The sequence below is a fragment of the Ascaphus truei genome, chromosome 9, assembly GCF_040206685.1.
Source record: "Ascaphus truei isolate aAscTru1 chromosome 9, aAscTru1.hap1, whole genome shotgun sequence".
In the NCBI taxonomy this organism is placed as follows: Eukaryota; Metazoa; Chordata; class Amphibia; order Anura; family Ascaphidae; genus Ascaphus; species Ascaphus truei.
Genome location: NC_134491.1, coordinates 48,378,310 through 48,396,352, shown reverse-complemented (window position 1 = coordinate 48,396,352; position 18,043 = coordinate 48,378,310). Strand labels below are relative to the sequence as shown.

The window sequence follows — 18,043 nt, the reverse complement described above, 5'->3', positions numbered from 1 at the left end:
TGATGATATGAGGGGAAGTCACACACTTTACTCCCACCTGGGATAGGGTTGCCAGGTGTCCGACTTTGAACTGGAAAGACCGGTATTTTGCCTCTCTGTCCGGTAAAAAATGAGAGGTAATACCAGACCTGCATGTCTCCGGTATTTTCTCTCTGGACATGTGGCGGGCAGCGCGAGTGCGGAGGGTGGCCGGGCGCAGGGTCCCCGCTCTTACCGCCGATGCAGAAGCAGCATCGGAGCCAACTCCCGCAGGCCGCAACATCTGGTGAGCCTGGCAACGGAGCCACGCGGCGTCACCCCTCGTCACCCCCCTTTCTCCTGACCAGCAAAGTAGAAGACCGACCAATGGGAGGTCTCCACGTCATTAAGGGGTGTGCGCTTCTCCCCCATATGCATGCTGGGAAATGTAGTTTCCTTCCAGCTTTACATGTGGGAGAGAAAAGAAGAGCTCCAGTGTTTCTGCCAGGAGGACCTCCACAGGTAAGACAACAGGAGGGGTAGAGGAGGAGGGGGTGGTGGTGGTGAGGAAGGAGGAGAAGGGGGGAGGTGGTGGTGAGGAGGGGGTTGGCGGTGAGGGAGGAGGAATAGGGGGGTGGTGGTGAGGAAGAAGATGGGGTGGTGGTGAGTAAGAAGGAGGAGGAGGGGGTGGTGGTGTTGAGGAAGGAGAAAGAGGAGGGGTGCTGGTGGTCAGTAAGGAGGAGGAGGGTTGTCGTGGTGGTGAGGAAGGTGGAGGAGGGGGTGGTGGCGTGGAGGAGGGGGGTAATGAAGGAGAGGACATGGTTAGGAGGAGGAGGAGGGAGTGGTGGTGTGAGAGGATGAAGGGGGTTGCAACAATCTTGGTAGTAGTGAGAGAGAAGCATTACGATCAGTTTGCTCGCCATGTCTGACTGCAGGTATGTTATTTATAAATTATCTGACCGTTATGTCATTTTGTTTTTTATTTCACTCCAAGTTTGGACCATTTCATATTCTATTTAGTATAAGTGCTGGGAGTGCTCAATCCCCAAACCCCTTCCCAGATTTTTTTTACAAAATAGAATATAAAATGGTGCAAACTTGGAGTGAAATTTAGAAAATTACGTAAAGGTCGGATCATTTTTTAAATAACATCTCCCCACCGACTTTGAGCGCGCCACATTTTTCACCATTGTGTCCGGTATTTTTGGAGAAGCCGTCTGGCCGCCCTACTCACAAACCAAAACTTCCACTTCAAAAAGAAGTCATATTGAGTTATCATGGGAGAGATCAGTGTTAATACACCAAATACTTTTACAAATGGTATCCAGACCGTTTAACCCTTTGATGCAGGAAGGGACTGCATTGCATTCAGAGGAGCTGGCTTCTTTTCTACAAAGTTCAAATACACTTCTAAAAATGGTATTGTTATTTTTATCTCAAGAAATCACCAAATAGCAGTTAATGTAAGCAGGGGTGCATACCGTCCAAAAAGTATTACACAAATCAAAGGAAGAACAGGCACGCCAATCTGCAGCAAAGGGGAATTTAATGTGTGTGTGTGTGTACACGTTGTGCTATTAAATTCACCTTTGCTGCAGGTGAGTGCGTTCTATATTATATGCTAGAGTCTCTCCCAGAGGAAGAACTGTCGGTCACCACTGTGGTCTCTGAGATCATGCCCCACAATGCACTGCATAGCACTACACAATGCATTATGGGTCATAATGTTTGAGAACACAGCGGTGATTGACAGTCCTGCCTCCGTGGGGGCGGTGTCTGTTCTACACAGAAATTAGCCCCGTGTGTATAAATACCATGGATTAAAAGGTCCCCAGGCATGTTCTAGGCGTCTGACACCTGTACACAGGTTAATGCACCCTCTGATTGCACGCACAGCAGGAAAGGGATTCATTGCATGGTGGTGTTCTCTTGCATTTAGCACAGTACCAATATTTTAAGGTGCACTGACCACTTTTTAGACTGCAGACTCCCCATTCATGTGAATGGGCATTAAGGTCTCACTTAATAGATATGGCCTGTATTCTGCATCAGGTGCCACCGTGCCAGCTGTTAGAGTACGGTCCTGGGAAAATAGGGTTAACTGTTCCTGCACATGTTACTATCCTCTGTCCGTGACCTCTCCTTTAAGTGTAAGCTCTTGGGCAGGTCACACCCTCTCACTGGGTCTCGCTGATTGACGGGTGTCTTCCAGATAAATAACTTAATGAAGATCTGATGCAGGATCCCATCACTTCACCTTCTGTATAGTGCAAAGCTCAGTACAACACACGAGACGAGCAATCCATGACACTAATACACTGCTAAGACTGGGGTCTGTGGTGGTATTATTATTGGTATCTTTTATGTATATGGCACCAACACATTCTGCAGCACAGTACAACGTGAGAGTAAGAATAAAACATAAAATACATAGACGTGTGCAGAGTACTGAGGTCCCTGCTTATTACAGACACCTCTTGCAATGACGGGGAACATGACATGAAACTATTCTTGATGTAACCGGACTTTTGATGCTGTGGAAGCGATTCCTACCTCTCCCTTCATGCTGCTGTGTTATTTTAGTTTTTTGTAGATGTCAAATCATTGTTTCCTGTTACAGAAAATGTTTCTTTTTGTGCCTTATGATTAATTAAGAAAATTACCCTCCCCAACCAAAATCATAAAAATAAACAGCTCAGTGTTTTAAGAAATGTTTATTGTTGTGGGTTTCTTTTTTCAAATAGTTTTGGGAGGGATGATCACTGTCACCCCTTCACTACCAGTGAGGCACACAGCTGCTTATAGTCTAACTCAGGGGTGCGCAAACTGGGAGTCCCACCCCGCAGAGGGGGGGGGGGGGGAGAGGCGGGAGATTTTTCGGGGGGAGAGGGGGGTGGCAGTTGCAGAGGCCCTGCGCTCTTCTCCAAGGCATTTAAATTACATGTCGGGGGTTCGCGTGAGGCCTCTGCAACTCTCTACTTGCCATGATTCAGCCGCTTTGTGACACGTCGTGAAATTACGCTGCGGGATCATGTGACGTCACACGCAGGTCACGTGACATCACACGACCCCGCAGCGTCATTTGACGCAGCTCCAACGTAGGGGGGGGGGGGGGAAGCGTGCACCGAGGCCTTCCTGCCTCTCACCTGTCTCCCCTACAATCTATCCTAAATGCTGCTGCCGAATCACTCTATTTCCAAAATCTGTCTCAGCGCCTCCCCTGCTGAAATCCCTCTCCTGGCTTCCTATCAAATCCCGTATCTCACACTCAATTCTCCTGCTTACTTTTAAAGCTTTACACTCTTCTGCTCCTCCTCCTTTATATTATGTTATTTATATGATTGTCATGTGTGTTACTGCTGTGAAGCGCTGTGTACATTAATGGCGCTATATAACTAAAGACATACATACAAACACATGTAGGAGATTGCTTGGTCTGCAGCTTTAACACATCTGAGGTGAATAGATATGCTACACTGCAGTGGAGTCATTACCCAGCCCATTGGTGGAACTGAAATGAAGGTGATTACTTAATAAAGTGGTGTTTTTTGTTTCAAACTTTTTTATTGACATTTTACAGGGAAAAGCATATGTATTGATTTATCACATCTTCGGATAGAGGGTGGAAGATAGCCATGACCCATGGCTATGTGCCGAGCGGTGGGGTCATAACTCGGGGGATTGCAGATCAGGCGTTCTCTTCCCCGGATCTAGCGGCCATGCCCCCAGGCCCTGATAAAGTGGTGTTTTAAAGGCTAAAATTTGTAGTGCTCATGTCTTAGGGTATAGTAACATTTAGTACGTACGGACCTTAATGTTACTGTTATAAGAAGCTATTCCCTGCTAGGATCCCCCACTATGCCGGCACCTGAGGGGTGACAGAGGAAGTTGCTGTGTGGCTGGCACAGGACATGGAGAACATTTCAGTGCTCGCGCCTCCTCTGTGCGCCTCAGAGTCTTGCTCCATAGCACCTAGGTCTCCGGGAATCAGAGGGGGATCTTCCAAGCCACAGGGCCGTGGGGAAGGTAAGGACGGAAGATGCCTACTCGTTTCACTGAGGGAAACACCAAACGAGGCACAATACAGCATTGCAAAATGCTCCCGGAGCTGCGGTGAACTAGCCAGGTATTGGCTGAACGGAGTCTCCTTCATCTGGACAGAGTGCAGGTCAAACCACGGGAAGGGGCTGCACAGAAGCAGAGGAAGAGTTAATAAAAGCACATGCATTCATACACCTTGTCACCAGATAATGTTATTATTTAAATGAATTCGATCGCAAATCTATTCTCTGCACAAAGAACAGTATGGGCAAGCACAAAGCATGTCCGCCCCCCGTCCCCGTCCCGTCCCCGTCCCACACACACACAGGCGCCTGCGGCGGAGGCCACTTAAACATTTGTCCTTTTACATAACACTACAGTGATTATATTCACACACAAGATTGTCATAATCTTTCACTAAACTTTGCTGAAGTGAGGGGGAGCGCCACTCCTAGCACCCGCACCCTTTTACATAATGATATAACACTGAAATCTGAAGTCACTAAAATGGGTCATTCTGGTCAGACGCTTTTGCTCTAGTAAAAAGTGGGGGGACAAGGGCATTTTTTCCTAAAAGGTACTGCTTTACTTTGACAAAGTTTGGCACCTGACGGAGACTGTTTGCAATGCATTGCTGGGCCCTCGGGCAGCAGAGAGATTCATTTGTCGTCGCTAGACGGGTCAGTGTAACATTAGCACACGCTGCTCCCATCACTCACCTGTCCCCTGAGAGGGAAGAAGCAAACGCCTGGTTCACAAAGCTTTCTGTCCTGAGGAGTGAACAATGAGGCTTCTCTCCTTGTGTCCCCAGCAGTGGCTGCCGGATCAGGGTGTTCAGGACACTCAGTGACTGCTGGTGGGACAGCCCTTGTAATGTACACATGTTCAGAGCAGCATATACAGCAGCCTCTATCCACCTGCTCACTATACGGACCTCTCCTGAGTGATGGAGATAAGAGCAATATCTGAGAACTATGATAAAGAGACCCCCTGACTGCAGAGTATCAGGGACAGGATCACATAGTCCTGAGTTTATATGTAATATAAGTGATCCCGACTGCAGAGTATCAGGGACAGGATCACACAGTCCTGAGTTTATATGTAATATAAGTGATCCCGACTGCAGAGTATCAGGGACAGGATCACACAGTCCTGGGGTTATATGTAATATAAGTGATCCCGACTGCAGAGTATCAGGGACAGGATCACACAGTCCTGGGGTTATATGTAATATAAGTGATCCCGACTGCAGAGTATCAGGGACAGGATCACACAGTCCTGGGGTTATATGTAATATAAGTGATCCCGACTGCAGAGTATCAGGGACAGGATCACACAGTCCTGGGGTTATATGTAATATAAGTGATCCCGACTGCAGAGTATCAGGGACAGGATCACACAGTCCTGAGTTTATATGTAATATAAGTGATCCCGACTGCAGAGTATCAGGGACAGGATCACACAGTCCTGAGTTTATATGTAATATAAGTGATCCCGACTGCAGAGTATCAGGGACAGGATCACACAGTCCTGGGGTTATATGTAATATAAGTGATCCCGACTGCAGAGTATCAGGGACAGGATCACACAGTCCTGGGGTTATATGTAATATAAGTGATCCCGACTGCAGAGTATCAGGGACAGGATCACACAGTCCTGGGGTTATATGTAATATAAGTGACCACCTGACTGCAGAGTATCAGGGACAGGATCACACAGTCCTGGGGTTATATGTAATATAAGTGACCACCTGACTGCAGAGTATCAGGGACAGGATCACACAGTCCTGGGGTTATATGTAATATAAGTGACCACCTGACTGCAGAGTATCAGGGACAGGATCACACAGTCCTGGGGTTATATGTAATATAAGTGATCCCGACTGCAGAGTATCTGGGACAGGATCACACAGTCCTGGGGTTATATGTAATATAAGTGACCACCTGACTGCAGAGTATCAGGGACAGGATCACACAGTCCTGGGGTTATATGTAATATAAGTGACCACCTGACTGCAGAGTATCAGGGACAGGATCACACAGTCCTGGGTTTGAATCTAATGTAGGGTGACCTCCTGGACAGGCTCCAGATTTTTTCAGGCAGGGCAATGTGTGACATCACTGTAATGATCTGGTTGGTCTCTGTGTGTGTTCATATTTGGAGTGCACCCCTCATTACCGCTTTGGGGGTCTCCGGGACTTGTTGCCTTGACAACTGATGCATCTCGCAGAGCGGCAGTAATTGCCCCTTTCTTGTCCTGCTTCCCCCCTCTGCTCCCGCATCGGTACTCAGGCCTGATGACACCGCAGTGGGACAGGAGCTGCTTCAGTCTTCAACAAACAAATCAATAATCAGCATACGAGGAGCAGAGGGAAGAGGACTTCAAAACAACCGGCCACAGGAGAGCTCCCACTGAGCCAGAAATAAAAAAAGCTGCACTGTCCTACCAAACACCACCCCGTTCTAACAAAAGGACACACATCGCACTTGTAAATCCTCTAGACACTTTTCTAATTAGTAGTTTGTTATAATTAGGACAGATGGTTGATTTTCGTTCGCAGTATTTGCAGCAGCAAGACAAGAAGGGGCAGGTTTCCTGTGGGTCATCTATATATTAAATTAGAAGATGCAGAGTACGACAGCCTGATGTAACATTGCACAGGTAATAATCTGTAATAAAGATGAAATTGTTGTAATTGACTGTACACTGAGCTAATTAATCAGTGGGGACAAGGGACTCTGTAGCCATAGGTTCCTGCTGTCAGTGTGACAGTCACCCCGCAGTCGAAGGGTCAGACGCCACGGGCCGTAGGTCATTTCTCCCTGCATGAGTATGGGTCGCAATATCACTCTCCAGTGGGTGGTGAATGTCTCCGTGATACCTGGGTAGAGGGGCAGCAGACACCAGACTGTACACAATGCAGGCCTCTCCCAGGTGGGCTTGGATCTCCGCGCACACACTGGGCAGTTGGGACGGCAGACAACACAGGAATAGAACGTGTGCCCAGGTGGCCAGCCCTGCGTTGTTATAGAAACAATCCACGCCCAGCTGCTGCAGCTCACCTGGGAGAAGGAGGCAGAGATATCACAAAGAGCATAAGCAGACACATTGTGTGTGCGGGGGCAGCGTGGCTCTAAAAGGTGTCCCCGACGGTTTAAACGTACCTGGGACTATCGCATCTTAAAATCCCATTGCCAGCCACATGGCATGTGATTCAGATCCAATATATCAGGTTATAAGTGGTAAAAGAGCAACTCGCTGTGCTGCTCATGCAATAAAAAGGAGATCTATCTATCAAGGGCTCTCTCCCCCTCTATTACAGCGCACATATTGCTGAAACCTTCTCATGTGTGATTGGTCTGTATAGCACTGTATGCACAATACCCTGTACCCCTTCTTTCAGTGGCCAGGAATACGTAGTGAGGGGTGTCTTGGATTGTGGGCCTTACGGAGGGTCTCAGGTCTGCGGGTGGAGATACGGATGTCCTGAGCTTGCAGTCCACTCAGTTCCACCAGGCAACGAGCCAGCTGCTTCCCCAAATGCCCCCCGCCAACGATCCCGACTCGGAGACCCTCACGGCACGAGGCCTGTGGGATCCTGGGGGCAGCGAGGAGGCTGCACATTCTGTCCTCCTGCTGCCTGAGGGGTGAGGAATAAACAGAGCCCAAAGTTTAGCTGCAGAATCTCAACTCCTTCCACACTTGGAAGACACAGTATACACAGGATACCGCCATTTGGTGCACACACCCCAGCTACTCGATACGGTTCTGTGGTTAACGAAATCTTTTTATTTGTGCGAGCTTTCGAGATACACTAAACTCTTCTTTGGGTGATGTTACAACATCTCCCGAAGAAGAGATCAGTGTAACATCACATGTTTCATTGTAACATCGCCCGAAGAAGAGATCTGTGTAACATCACATGTTCCATTGTAACATCGCCCGAAGAAGAGATCAGTGTAACATCACATGTTTCATTGTAACATCGCCCGAAGAAGAGATCTGTGTAACATCACATGTTCCATTGTAACATCGCCCGAAGAAGAGATCAGTGTAACATCACATGTTTCATTGTAACATCGCCCGAAGAAGAGATCTGTGTAACATCACATGTTTCATTGTAACATCGCCCGAAGAAGAGATCTGTGTAACATCACATGTTTCATTGTAACATCGCCCGAAGAAGAGATCTGTGTAACATCACATGTTCCATTGTAACATCGCCCGAAGAAGAGATCTGTGTAACATCACATGTTTCATTGTAACATCGCCCGAAGGAGAGATCAGTGTAACATCACATGTTTCATTGTAACATCGCCCGAAGAAGAGATCAGTGTAACATCACATGTTTCATTGTAACATCGCCCGAAGGAGAGATCAGTGTATCTCGAAAGTTGGCACAAATAAAACCATTGTGTTATCTACAGAACGGTATTGAGTATTTGTTTTTAATTATTAAGCTCGGCTCACAAGGTACAGTGATATATATATATATTATATATACATACGTATCTGTGTTCCATGTGCTGCTTTTTGTGACACTGGCTCTATTCCCTCCTGCACAGTGATGTATTTCAGCCCTTCCACAGAGTAATGCAGATGCATGCTTGTATAGATCCATAGCTCCATCCCCTCCCTGCAAAGAAAGTCTGTGATATTCTGACATTTGTATCCCCTCCTGCACTATAATGTAAAGATTAACTGGTATATTTTATTTGTTTGTTAGAAGTTTTCAGGACATTGCTTCTGCATTTTGTCAAAACGAATAAAATATTTTACAATAAAATACTGACGGCAGGTGAGGGAGACTTGTTAATAACGGTACAGAGAGTGGAGCTCACCTTGCGGAGCAGAGCAGCTTGCAGAAGAAGACGCAGTGCGCACAGGTGCTCAGCGTCAGAGCGTGGCTCCGATGCCCGAGGTGCAGGAAGCGCTCGTGTCTGAACCCCACTCCGCGTTCACACTGCAGCGAGCTCAGGTTGGCTGTGAGATCTGTAACCTCAAACATCATGCAGCCTGGAAAGGGAGAGAAAAGCCAGGCACCGGGAACCTGAGGACGCACGAGGATCGCTCAGCTAGAAAATAAAGATACAATCGTAAATTAAAACGGTTGTACTCCTGTCCATCAGACACAGCACAGATGTCCTTCATAACTATGCGATTAATGCACTAAACAGCGATGGCCATTATAAAGCATTAGTAGCCAGGCGACGGATAGCAGCAGTCGCTCGATATGTCAATACATCCCAATGTGTAAGAAGATGTTTGCTGACTGGGACCCTGATATCTGCACTGGAAACACTGCACAGACCTAGCCCCCCTCTTTGTACCTTTCGTTTTACCCTCCGTTGCTTGTTTTTACTCCCCACCCCTTACGTTACCCTCCCTCATCTACATCCTCCATTATATACCCTTTCCCCGAGTTCAATTTACTCCTGCATCTTACATTCTGTGTACCTTTGTATTATACAATCTCACATTCAATATCTATTGCAAATTCATTGCAGGTTCTGTTATTTTTCCTTTTTTGTGTGCTGGGAATTATATTGTTGTTTATTATTTAGTTTGGGGGGGTGAGGGCCCTCCACTGTTCCCATTGCACCACTAGCTTAATCTTGTTCCTCTGTGTTTACTTTATTGAGTGCTGTCTACTCCCAATATTGTTTAGATTGCACAGACCTAGCACCTCATTGGTTTTTAATCCATTGGCCCGATGAAAGACCCTAGACTTGCAGGCCTGCACAACTCCAGTCCTCGAGGGCCGCAAACAGGCCAGGTTTTCAGGATATCCCTACTTCAGCACAGCTGGCTCAATTAGTGGCTCAGTTATACTGAACCACTAATTGAGCCAGCTGTGCTGAAGTAGGGATATCCTGAAAACCTGGCCTGTTTGCGGCCCTCGAGGACTGGAGTTGTACAGGCCTGCGCCTAGAGGTTCAAAAGCTTGTAACATTAACTACTTGTTGATCCAATAAAAAAGGTATTTTACCCCCTACCCTCCACCTCCTTTGTTACTATATGTAAAAAAGGACCAACACTGCTTCCAACCCTTCTTTGTTTACAAAACCCCCCAGAACTTTTCCCCCAAAAAGTCCTGTTTGTCCCAAAAAAAACTATTTCCCTGATGTTGGCTTTTGAAGGGGAAACCTCTGACTACATAATTTACTGGACAATCCGATGTATGGCCTCGCGTCCCTTCTCTGCGCTGTGTTTACACGGTTTCGTTGTGTGACACTCGCTGTCCGTTTATTATTTACTAGCCGAGAGACCCGGCGTTGCCCGGGATGTGAATCCCTAATAATTGTTTTGTGGGGGGGTGAATCTTGGGTGGGTGGGGGGGGGGTGAATCTTGGGTGGGTGGGGGGGGATGAATCTTTGGTTGGTTTGGGGGGGGATGAATCTTGGGTTGGTGGGGGGGGGATGAATCTTGGTTGGTTGGGGGGGGGGATGAATCTTGGGTGGGGGGGGGTTGAATCTTGGGTGGGTGGGGAGGGATGAATCTTGGGTGGGTGGGGGGGGGGATGAATCTTGGGTGGGTGGGTGGGGGGATGAATCTTGGGTGGGTGGGTGGGGGGATGAATCTTGGGTGGGGGGATGAATCTTGGGTGGGTGGGTGGGTGGGGGGATGAATCTTGGGTGGGTGGGGGGGGATGAATCTTGGGTGGGTGGGGGGGGGGGTGAATCTTGGGTGGGTGGTACACAATAAACCAATAATCATTCATTTTAACCCTTTCACTGGTAGGGGAGGGGACTACATTAAGCCAGCAAAGGGAGATAAACCGCTTCGATCTCCAGGTTTAGGACATATGTGTCTGTGCCTGATACTCACAAGGGAGGACGGGTGCTCCCTCACACTCACACAGAGGATGGGTGCTCCCTCACACTCACACAGAGGCCGGGTGCTCCCTCACACTCACACAGAGGCCGGATGCACCCTCACATACACACACACACACACACATACACACACCGGGTGCTCCCTCACATACACACACAGAGGCCGGGTGCTCCCTCACATATACACACACACCGGGTGCTTACTCACTCACAGAGGCCGGGTGCTCACTCGCACTCACACTGGGTGTTTACATTGCTAGGATGAAGCGTGGCGAGTAGGCCCCACCCGTCTCCATGACAACGCCACATCAACTCACCGAGTCCTAGGCAACAGCAAAACCAATCAAAGAGCGGGACATGCCGAGGAGGCGGTGCTACTCTTACATAGCCAATGAGCTGCTGAGGGTAGCAGGTAGAGCGAGAACCAATCAGTAAACGTGGCGGTGTGAACCAATCAGGAACGGAGCTGCGTTTGCTCTAAAAGGGGACTAGAGCTCCCCCTGCCGCTGCCTCCGGCCATTTCATTCCCATGTCCCAGGACAGCATCAAACTCCACACAGCAACACAACAATCTAACAACACACCAACACCACACAGCAATCTAACAATCCACCAACACACAGCAACACAAAACACACAGCAACCCACCAACACCAATCTAACAACCCACCAACACACAGCAACAAAGCATCCCACCAACATAGCAATCTAACAACTCAATAAAACACAGCAACCCACCAACACAACACACAGCAACCCACCAACACAACACACAGCAACCCACCAACACAACACACAGCAACCCAACACAGCAATCTAACAACCCACCAACACAACAATCTAACAACCCACAGCAACCAGATAAGACACACACAGCAATCAAATAACACTACACACTATGTGCCCATCCCAGTCCCCACAGATGAAGCAGAGGCTTATAGATAAACATTGTATTTATTGACGTTCCTCCCCACACTGGCCCAGAAGGTGTGAGCAGCTCGGACAGGAATCCGCCCATTCAGTTCTTCCACCGGATTTGCTGAAATATAACAGATTGTTGTATAAAAAAAAGAAAGGAGCGCCTGAGCAGGGACTCTGCCGCACCCTCTGCCACTGAAAGGGTTAAGTGAAAGTGCGCACACATACACATGCACACCATACATTTACCCCAATACTTATCTATTATACAAATTAATCATCGGATCAAATTAAATGTGATCGGTATAAAGAAAGCCCATGAAATGCAGACACCCCCCCCCCCCGGGCGCTGGGTTACGCTGGCAGACGTCACGTGGCAGTCACACCGCTTCCTTACCGTGTTGCTTAGAATGCTGTCTATCTTCTCCTCCTCCGGGGAACTGCGCTCTACTTTACAGCGATAAACCATCAGATGCTGCCGGTCTTTCAGCTCTCTGTACGTCTGACGGAAACACATGGGAAACGTTGAGTCTCGGAGCTCTGCAGCCACAGCACAATTCTCAGGAGAGCAAGTTGGAGAAGGGAGGTGGGTGCATTGCACAGCCTTCCAGCAGAGGAAGTGGTGCAAGAAGAGCAGGAGGACTATAAAACATATGCTCAGGAGTGAGGAGCAGGTCCTTCCCTACTGTCACCTGCTGCCCATGTCAATGTTTCTACATAGAGTGTAAGCTCTCTGGGGCAGCCATTGCTCTTTTGTCTGTCACCATCTGTGTGTAGCATGGTGTATCATACCCCGTATGACATTGTGTGCATCGTTCCTCTCGTGTTCCCCCTTTTGTGTGACACTATCATTCCCGTGTGTGACACTGTGTGTATCATTCATGTGTCACATTGTATATATTGTCGTTCCCGTGTGTGTGTGACCTGGATGTGTGTGAGAGAGACACGGTGTGTGTGTGTGTGAGACACACAGTGTGCTTGTATGTAAGGAGGTACTGTATATAAAAAGGTTCAGTGGTACCAGTGCAGACTTTGGAGCAGAATAACCCACTTTCTTATCTCTAGGGTCAGCTACTTGTGACCTTGGATATTTGACTCCACAAATCGCAAGCTCTTCAGGGTATAAAACTACTTAGAGCAGCAATTCCCAGTGTTTCATTAAACAACAACACTTTAATTTATTTTTTTTACAGGGTTTATGCTGGATGAAGGCCTCACTCATTTTCCATATTTGGGGGTTAAGGCCTACTTGCCCTGTGGGCCTCATGTGCCTGCTCTAGCCAAGTACACTGTTCAAACTTTCATAGTATGGGTGAACCTACTAACACCCGTAGCCACCTTCCTGCCACTTTGAGGCAATGAGATAAGGATGTGTGTGTATATAGGTTACCATCTTCAGACCTAATCGATCCACAGTTGGATTAAGGCCTCCCCAATGATCTTCCAGGTACTGCGGTTACAGCCTCTCTTCTCCACATTATTCCAACACATTCTCTGATTTAATCCTCCCATTTTACTTTTGGTCATCGTCTGTCTTTTAATTTCCCTTTTAATCCAGTCGAGCGCCATCTTTGTCCAACGATGGCCATTTCTTCTTGCGCTATGTCCGGCCCACTGACATTTTAAATTTCCCCTGTGAGATGTTTTTTGGTTTCAAATCCATTCATTCATTTCCCAGCCTCTTCGGGTAATACCCAGCATGCATCTCTCCATACTTCGACTTGTCTGAAGCTTCGGAATTATCTTTGCCTTGTGTGTCCAAGTTTCACATCCTTATAAAGGCACCGTGGAAGGTCCCCTTGAAAGATAGTCTTGTTTCTTCCAAATACGTTTCATCCTATCTTCGTTCTCCTATTGATGTCATAGAAAAAGTTCCCATCTGTTGTTACCTGCCGGCTGTGGTAGATATAATCTTACACTTCTAGTTCTATATATCTAGACTACCCGCTCAAACCCAAAGCCGCTGTAGAGTTAGTTTTTCTTTACTAAGGTGCAGAGGGATAACAATATAGACAAAAACATTTGTATGTAAGATACAGCTTACAGAAGGGCCCTACACATTTCACTCAAAGTACATATGGGGAATATAATAGGGTGATTCAATAATCACGGAATCATAATATTCCTAGAATGAGGAGTATCAATATATACCTCATATGTACCACTAACAACAAATTTGGCATATGGAAAAATGCCATATCTCCCACTTTCTACGTTAAAAAAGAATAAAGTTTTATTATAAAGACATCGATGCAAGTGATTATTTATTATTTACAGTGATGGTTACAAATCCCCATTATTGAGGCCGCTAGCTCCTACCACCCAGTAAGGCAAGTATGGTATCTAAATAGATTATTGTAGCTATTAACCACCAGCTGTTAACGTACTACTCAGAACTTAAGATATTCTTGTTCTAAGGTTAAACCTAGTTATTCGGTCCAATAACTGGCATTGCTACATTGTGTTGGAATGTTCCGGTTCTTCGAGCCGCGTGTAAAGAGGTTTGTAGGGATTTTCTCTACTTCTTCCCCAGAATCTTTCAAGATTTCAGCAGTAATTCCATCTTCCCCGGGAGCCTTCCCATTCCTCATGTATTTTATTACCTTTGTCTTCTTCTGGAAGGACGCATGGTACATTATTGGTGGTTTCTTCTCGCTTATGGAGTATGGTTATCTATGTTACCTGTGTTACCTGTTACACAATTTAATGTAATGTAGAATTCCTGAACCCTCTTTCTGATAAGTGCACAGTGTTTTATTGTTGATGGATGGTCTTGTCTGAGTGCAATGATTTGCTTCTTCACAATCATAAATCGCTGCTTTGTCTTTAAGCGTTTGTTATCTTCGTTAGTCTTCCTCACTATATCGCAGTTACATTCGCTTACATCTCCAGTTACACGTCTGCGCATCGTCTCGCACAGCTCTGCATCTACAGTTCTTGTTTCTGCGTTTTAGGATTGCTTAATTTCTTGTCATCTCATTAAATTGTTTGGTCATCAGATATTTTCTTATCTTGTTTTTTTTGTCAGTGATTCCTCCTGTTTCCCCCCCGCGCCTTTAAGAAACGATTACGAAGATTGTAGTTGAAGTGTCCCCGCGCATTTCGAGCACGCTCAACCGATTTTTCAGTTCTAGTTTTACATCTGTGTTAAACTCCTGGAATCTGTGTAGAATCGGTATCGCGGACCTGAGGAAGAGAGGAGAACTCTCGGAAGCTTGTCCTATAATATCAAGTGTTAGTACAAATAAAAAAAGTACCACCTAATTCTGAAGCGCTCACTCACTCTGCACTCTCGTAACTGGGCTAATACGGCTATTTCTTCTACTTTCCGTTCTACAGAAGATGTAAATGCGTGATGCTAGAGACCAGCAACAGGAGAATGGTTTTGGGAGATAAAAGGATACTTGTGGAGGGACCCCCAAGAATGATACATGATTGAAGACAGGTACTGGGTATCTGGTCCTGGATGGTAACCTCACTACTAAGTACCTTGAGAAAGCGCTCTGGGAAGCGTGAAACGTTGGTGGGGCTACTCTTTGCCCTTTTTTTTGTCTCCATGACCAATAAATAATTTCTTATGGGAAACGCACTCTCCTGTTTATCTCACTTTGGATACCTGTTGTAGTGCTATGCCATTTTTCCGCTTTCTAGCTGAAATTCTCTGCTGGTATTCTGGAGGATCTTCACGTTGATGGTTTTCATCTTTTTAAATCAGTTTTCTTCTTTCCATTCAGATGTAATTTGCAGATCACTCCTTGTGTCAAAACGGTTTAGGAATGTGCAGTCTTTACACCACGTGTTTCTTGTTAGTTAGGATATAGTCCATTTCATTCTTGATTCCATTCGGTCCATTCCATGTCCATTTTCTATGTGGGCTCTTCTTCAAAAATGAAGTGTGTGTGTGTTACACCCTAAATATATATTCTATTGACGCACTCTGTAAGCGCTGCAACTCCCTGCATGAATAATATAGATATAACTACAAATCTCTCAAGTTAAGTGTGAAACCTCCCAGCGAATATCATGCACGCCCCTATATACACTCCCATACTCACATCTATGACCACGTCGTGACACTTGAACTTAGTGCCCAGGTTTATTCTTGTCTCTGTGTCTTCCACCAGCCGCACATAATCCTGTAACACCTGGGGGAGGGAACCGGGAGAGAGAGGGGGCCTCGGGTCATCAAAGGAACAGCACTGGACCCTTTGCTATCATGGGGGGGGGGCTCGCAATAAATTGCAAAACGTCTCTGGGAACAAAAGGGTTCAAGCAGCAGGAAACTCCTTAAAATAGTGCAACGCAGCCCCCCTCATTACGGACACATTTCAATTTGCACCTAAAATAATCAACTTTGTACCAGTGTTTTTCTGAAACAGAAACCGGTAGGATTTCACAATAAAAAAAAAAAGATATTAAAGAATAAATATTTTAGATTGTAAGCTCTTCGAGGCAGGACACCTTACTTCTTGCGCCAATGTATGTTACTGCTGTTATTGTATTAATGTGCCATGGAATATACATTTAAAGGTGATTTATAAAAGCACATGGTGGGAGAGTGGCTGCCATTTTAAGTCCCCCATACCTCCCTGGTTTCTCCAGCTCCCCTCACCTGTACAGGGGCCCCGTTCTTCTGTAGGATCTCCACCACGCAGTGGAAGCCCACAGGCGCCCTTTTCTTGGTGTATCCCAACCAGTTCTGAGCAGAGATGACAGGCAGAGGGCAGAAGAGGGGTCAGAACATCTAACACACTGCTGGAAATCCATCTACAGCTCCTCCCTTCTCACAGCACCCCGCACCTCTCCTCATATAATCCCAGGGGAGGAGCTACAGCGCCATCTGACATTAACCCCTCCCACACTGGTAAAAACTCCTCCCAGAAGGGGAGGGACCAAATGACCCCCAGATAATAACCCTCCTAGTAGAGGAGCTACAGGCCAAAGCTGCCAGTTGAGTTTAACCTCTGACCTTTGTGGTAAACAGGGCATCCACATCCTGCCACGCACGGAGCTTTGCACGCGCTGCCAGCGCTGTGAGGATATACTGCTTCTCTGGGATCTGCGATGTACAAGACATGCGAGTATATGTAGGTGTGTGGAATGTGTGTATGTGTGCGTATGTGTGCGTGTGCTTACAGTAATAATAAATCACCAAAAAATCTACTCGCCACACAAAAAAATCTACTCGCCACCTAGTACCAAACGTGTGCTGCTTGGGCCAATATTTACTCGCCTGGGGGTTAAATCCACTCGCCCGGGGCGAGCAAATGTATAGGTTTGTCGAACACTGGTTATGAGCACATTCATATGACCCAGACAGGACTCCAAACCTGCCTTACCCCATACCCCATTCACAGGGCATTGAGCGCTTATGTACACTGCCCACCCCTTGCTTTCGCCTTCCTGCCAATCGGGCCCAACAACTTAATCTGGCATCCAACTACCTCCCCTACAACTTTTGTTTTTTGTATAGGTATTAGCAGCGGGATGTTAGGGTATATAGGGAGAGGTATTGGCCAAGGGGCAGACACAGAGAGGGGGACAAGGGGCAGACACAGAGAGGGGGACAAGGGGCAGACACAGAGAGGGGGCCAAGGGGCAGACAGAGAGGAGGCCAAGGGGCAGACACAGAGAGGGGGCCAAGGGGCAGACACAGAGAGGGGGCCAAGGGGCAGACACAGAGAGGGGGCCAAGGGGCAGACACAGAGAGGGGGCCAAGGGGCAGACACAGAGAGGGGGCCAAGGGGCAGACACAGAGAGGAGGCCAAGGGGCAGACACAGAGAGGGGGCCAAGGGGCAGACACAGAGAGGGGGGCCAAGGGGCAGACACAGAGAGGGGGGCCAAGGGGCAGACACAGAGAGGGGGCCAAGGGGCAGACACAGAGAGGGGGCCAAGGGGCAGACACAGAGAGGGGGGCCAAGGGACTGACACAGAGAGGGGGCCAAGGGGCAGACACAGAGAGGGGGCCAAGGGGTAGACACAGAGAGGGGGCCAAGGGGCAGACACAGAGAGGGGGCCAAGAGCAAGACACAGAGAGGGGGCCAAGGGGCAGACACAGAGAGGGGGGCCAAGGGGCAGACACAGAGAGGGGGGCCAAGGGGTTCTTATCTGCCATCACATTCTGCGTTTCTATGCGATGAATCTTGTAACATTACTGACCCAGATAAATAACCCGTCATCTCTCCCCCTCCCCCCCCCTCCTGTTTCCCTCCCCCCCCCTCCTGTTTCCCTCACCCCCCCTCCTGTTTCCCTCACCCCCCCCCTCCTGTTTCCCTCACCCGCCCTCC

The 18,043-nt window shown here is 47.6% G+C and overlaps 2 protein-coding genes across 20 annotated transcripts in view; both read right to left on the bottom strand.

Annotated features, from left to right (window-relative positions):
- Nucleotides 1-3,502: 3,502 nt before the first annotated feature.
- NOXRED1 (NADP dependent oxidoreductase domain containing 1) lies at nt 3,503-11,286 on the bottom strand. Of its 8 annotated transcripts, none has more exons than XM_075614671.1 (8): nt 11,155-11,286; nt 8,842-9,075; nt 8,509-8,649; nt 7,450-7,640; nt 6,882-7,062; nt 6,178-6,329; nt 4,719-4,938; nt 3,503-4,145 (listed from the first exon to the last, which is right to left on the bottom strand). In XM_075614671.1, the coding sequence occupies exons 2-8, from the start codon at nt 9,009-9,011 to the stop codon at nt 3,815-3,817; spliced, it is 1,386 nt and encodes a 461-aa protein (XP_075470786.1). In that variant the 5' UTR covers nt 9,012-9,075; nt 11,155-11,286; the 3' UTR covers nt 3,503-3,814. The 8 variants fall into 8 exon arrangements, with proteins under 8 accessions (XP_075470786.1, XP_075470783.1, XP_075470784.1 ...); XM_075614668.1 differs by having other exon boundaries at nt 11,090-11,217; XM_075614669.1 differs by lacking the exon at nt 11,155-11,286 and adding an exon at nt 11,077-11,151.
- A 486-nt stretch (nt 11,287-11,772) lies between these two features.
- Nucleotides 11,773-18,043, bottom strand: part of VIPAS39 (VPS33B interacting protein, apical-basolateral polarity regulator, spe-39 homolog) — a 34,774-nt gene continuing 28,503 nt past the window's right edge. For all 12 annotated transcript variants that reach the window (XM_075614660.1, XM_075614662.1, XM_075614657.1 and 9 more), the window contains 5 exons: nt 16,725-16,814; nt 16,368-16,454; nt 15,811-15,900; nt 12,153-12,257; nt 11,773-11,876 (listed from right to left, as the gene is read on the bottom strand). In XM_075614660.1, coding sequence (XP_075470775.1) covers nt 11,856-11,876; nt 12,153-12,257; nt 15,811-15,900; nt 16,368-16,454; nt 16,725-16,814 — 393 coding nt within the window. In that variant the 3' untranslated portion in view covers nt 11,773-11,855. The remainder of the gene's footprint in view (nt 11,877-12,152; nt 12,258-15,810; nt 15,901-16,367; nt 16,455-16,724; nt 16,815-18,043) is intronic.

Coding starts and splice junctions, on each gene's coding strand:
- NOXRED1 (XM_075614671.1), bottom strand. CDS start 9,011: ATGATGTTTGAGGTTACAGATCTCACAGCCAACCTGAGCTCGCTGCAG. Junction 7,641..8,508: donor AGCACATGGAACACAGATAC/GTATGTATATAT, acceptor CTCACCCCTCAG/GCAGCAGGAGGACAGAATGT. Junction 4,146..4,718: donor TCTTCCCTCTCAGGGGACAG/GTGAGTGATGGG, acceptor GCTTCTGTGCAG/CCCCTTCCCGTGGTTTGACC.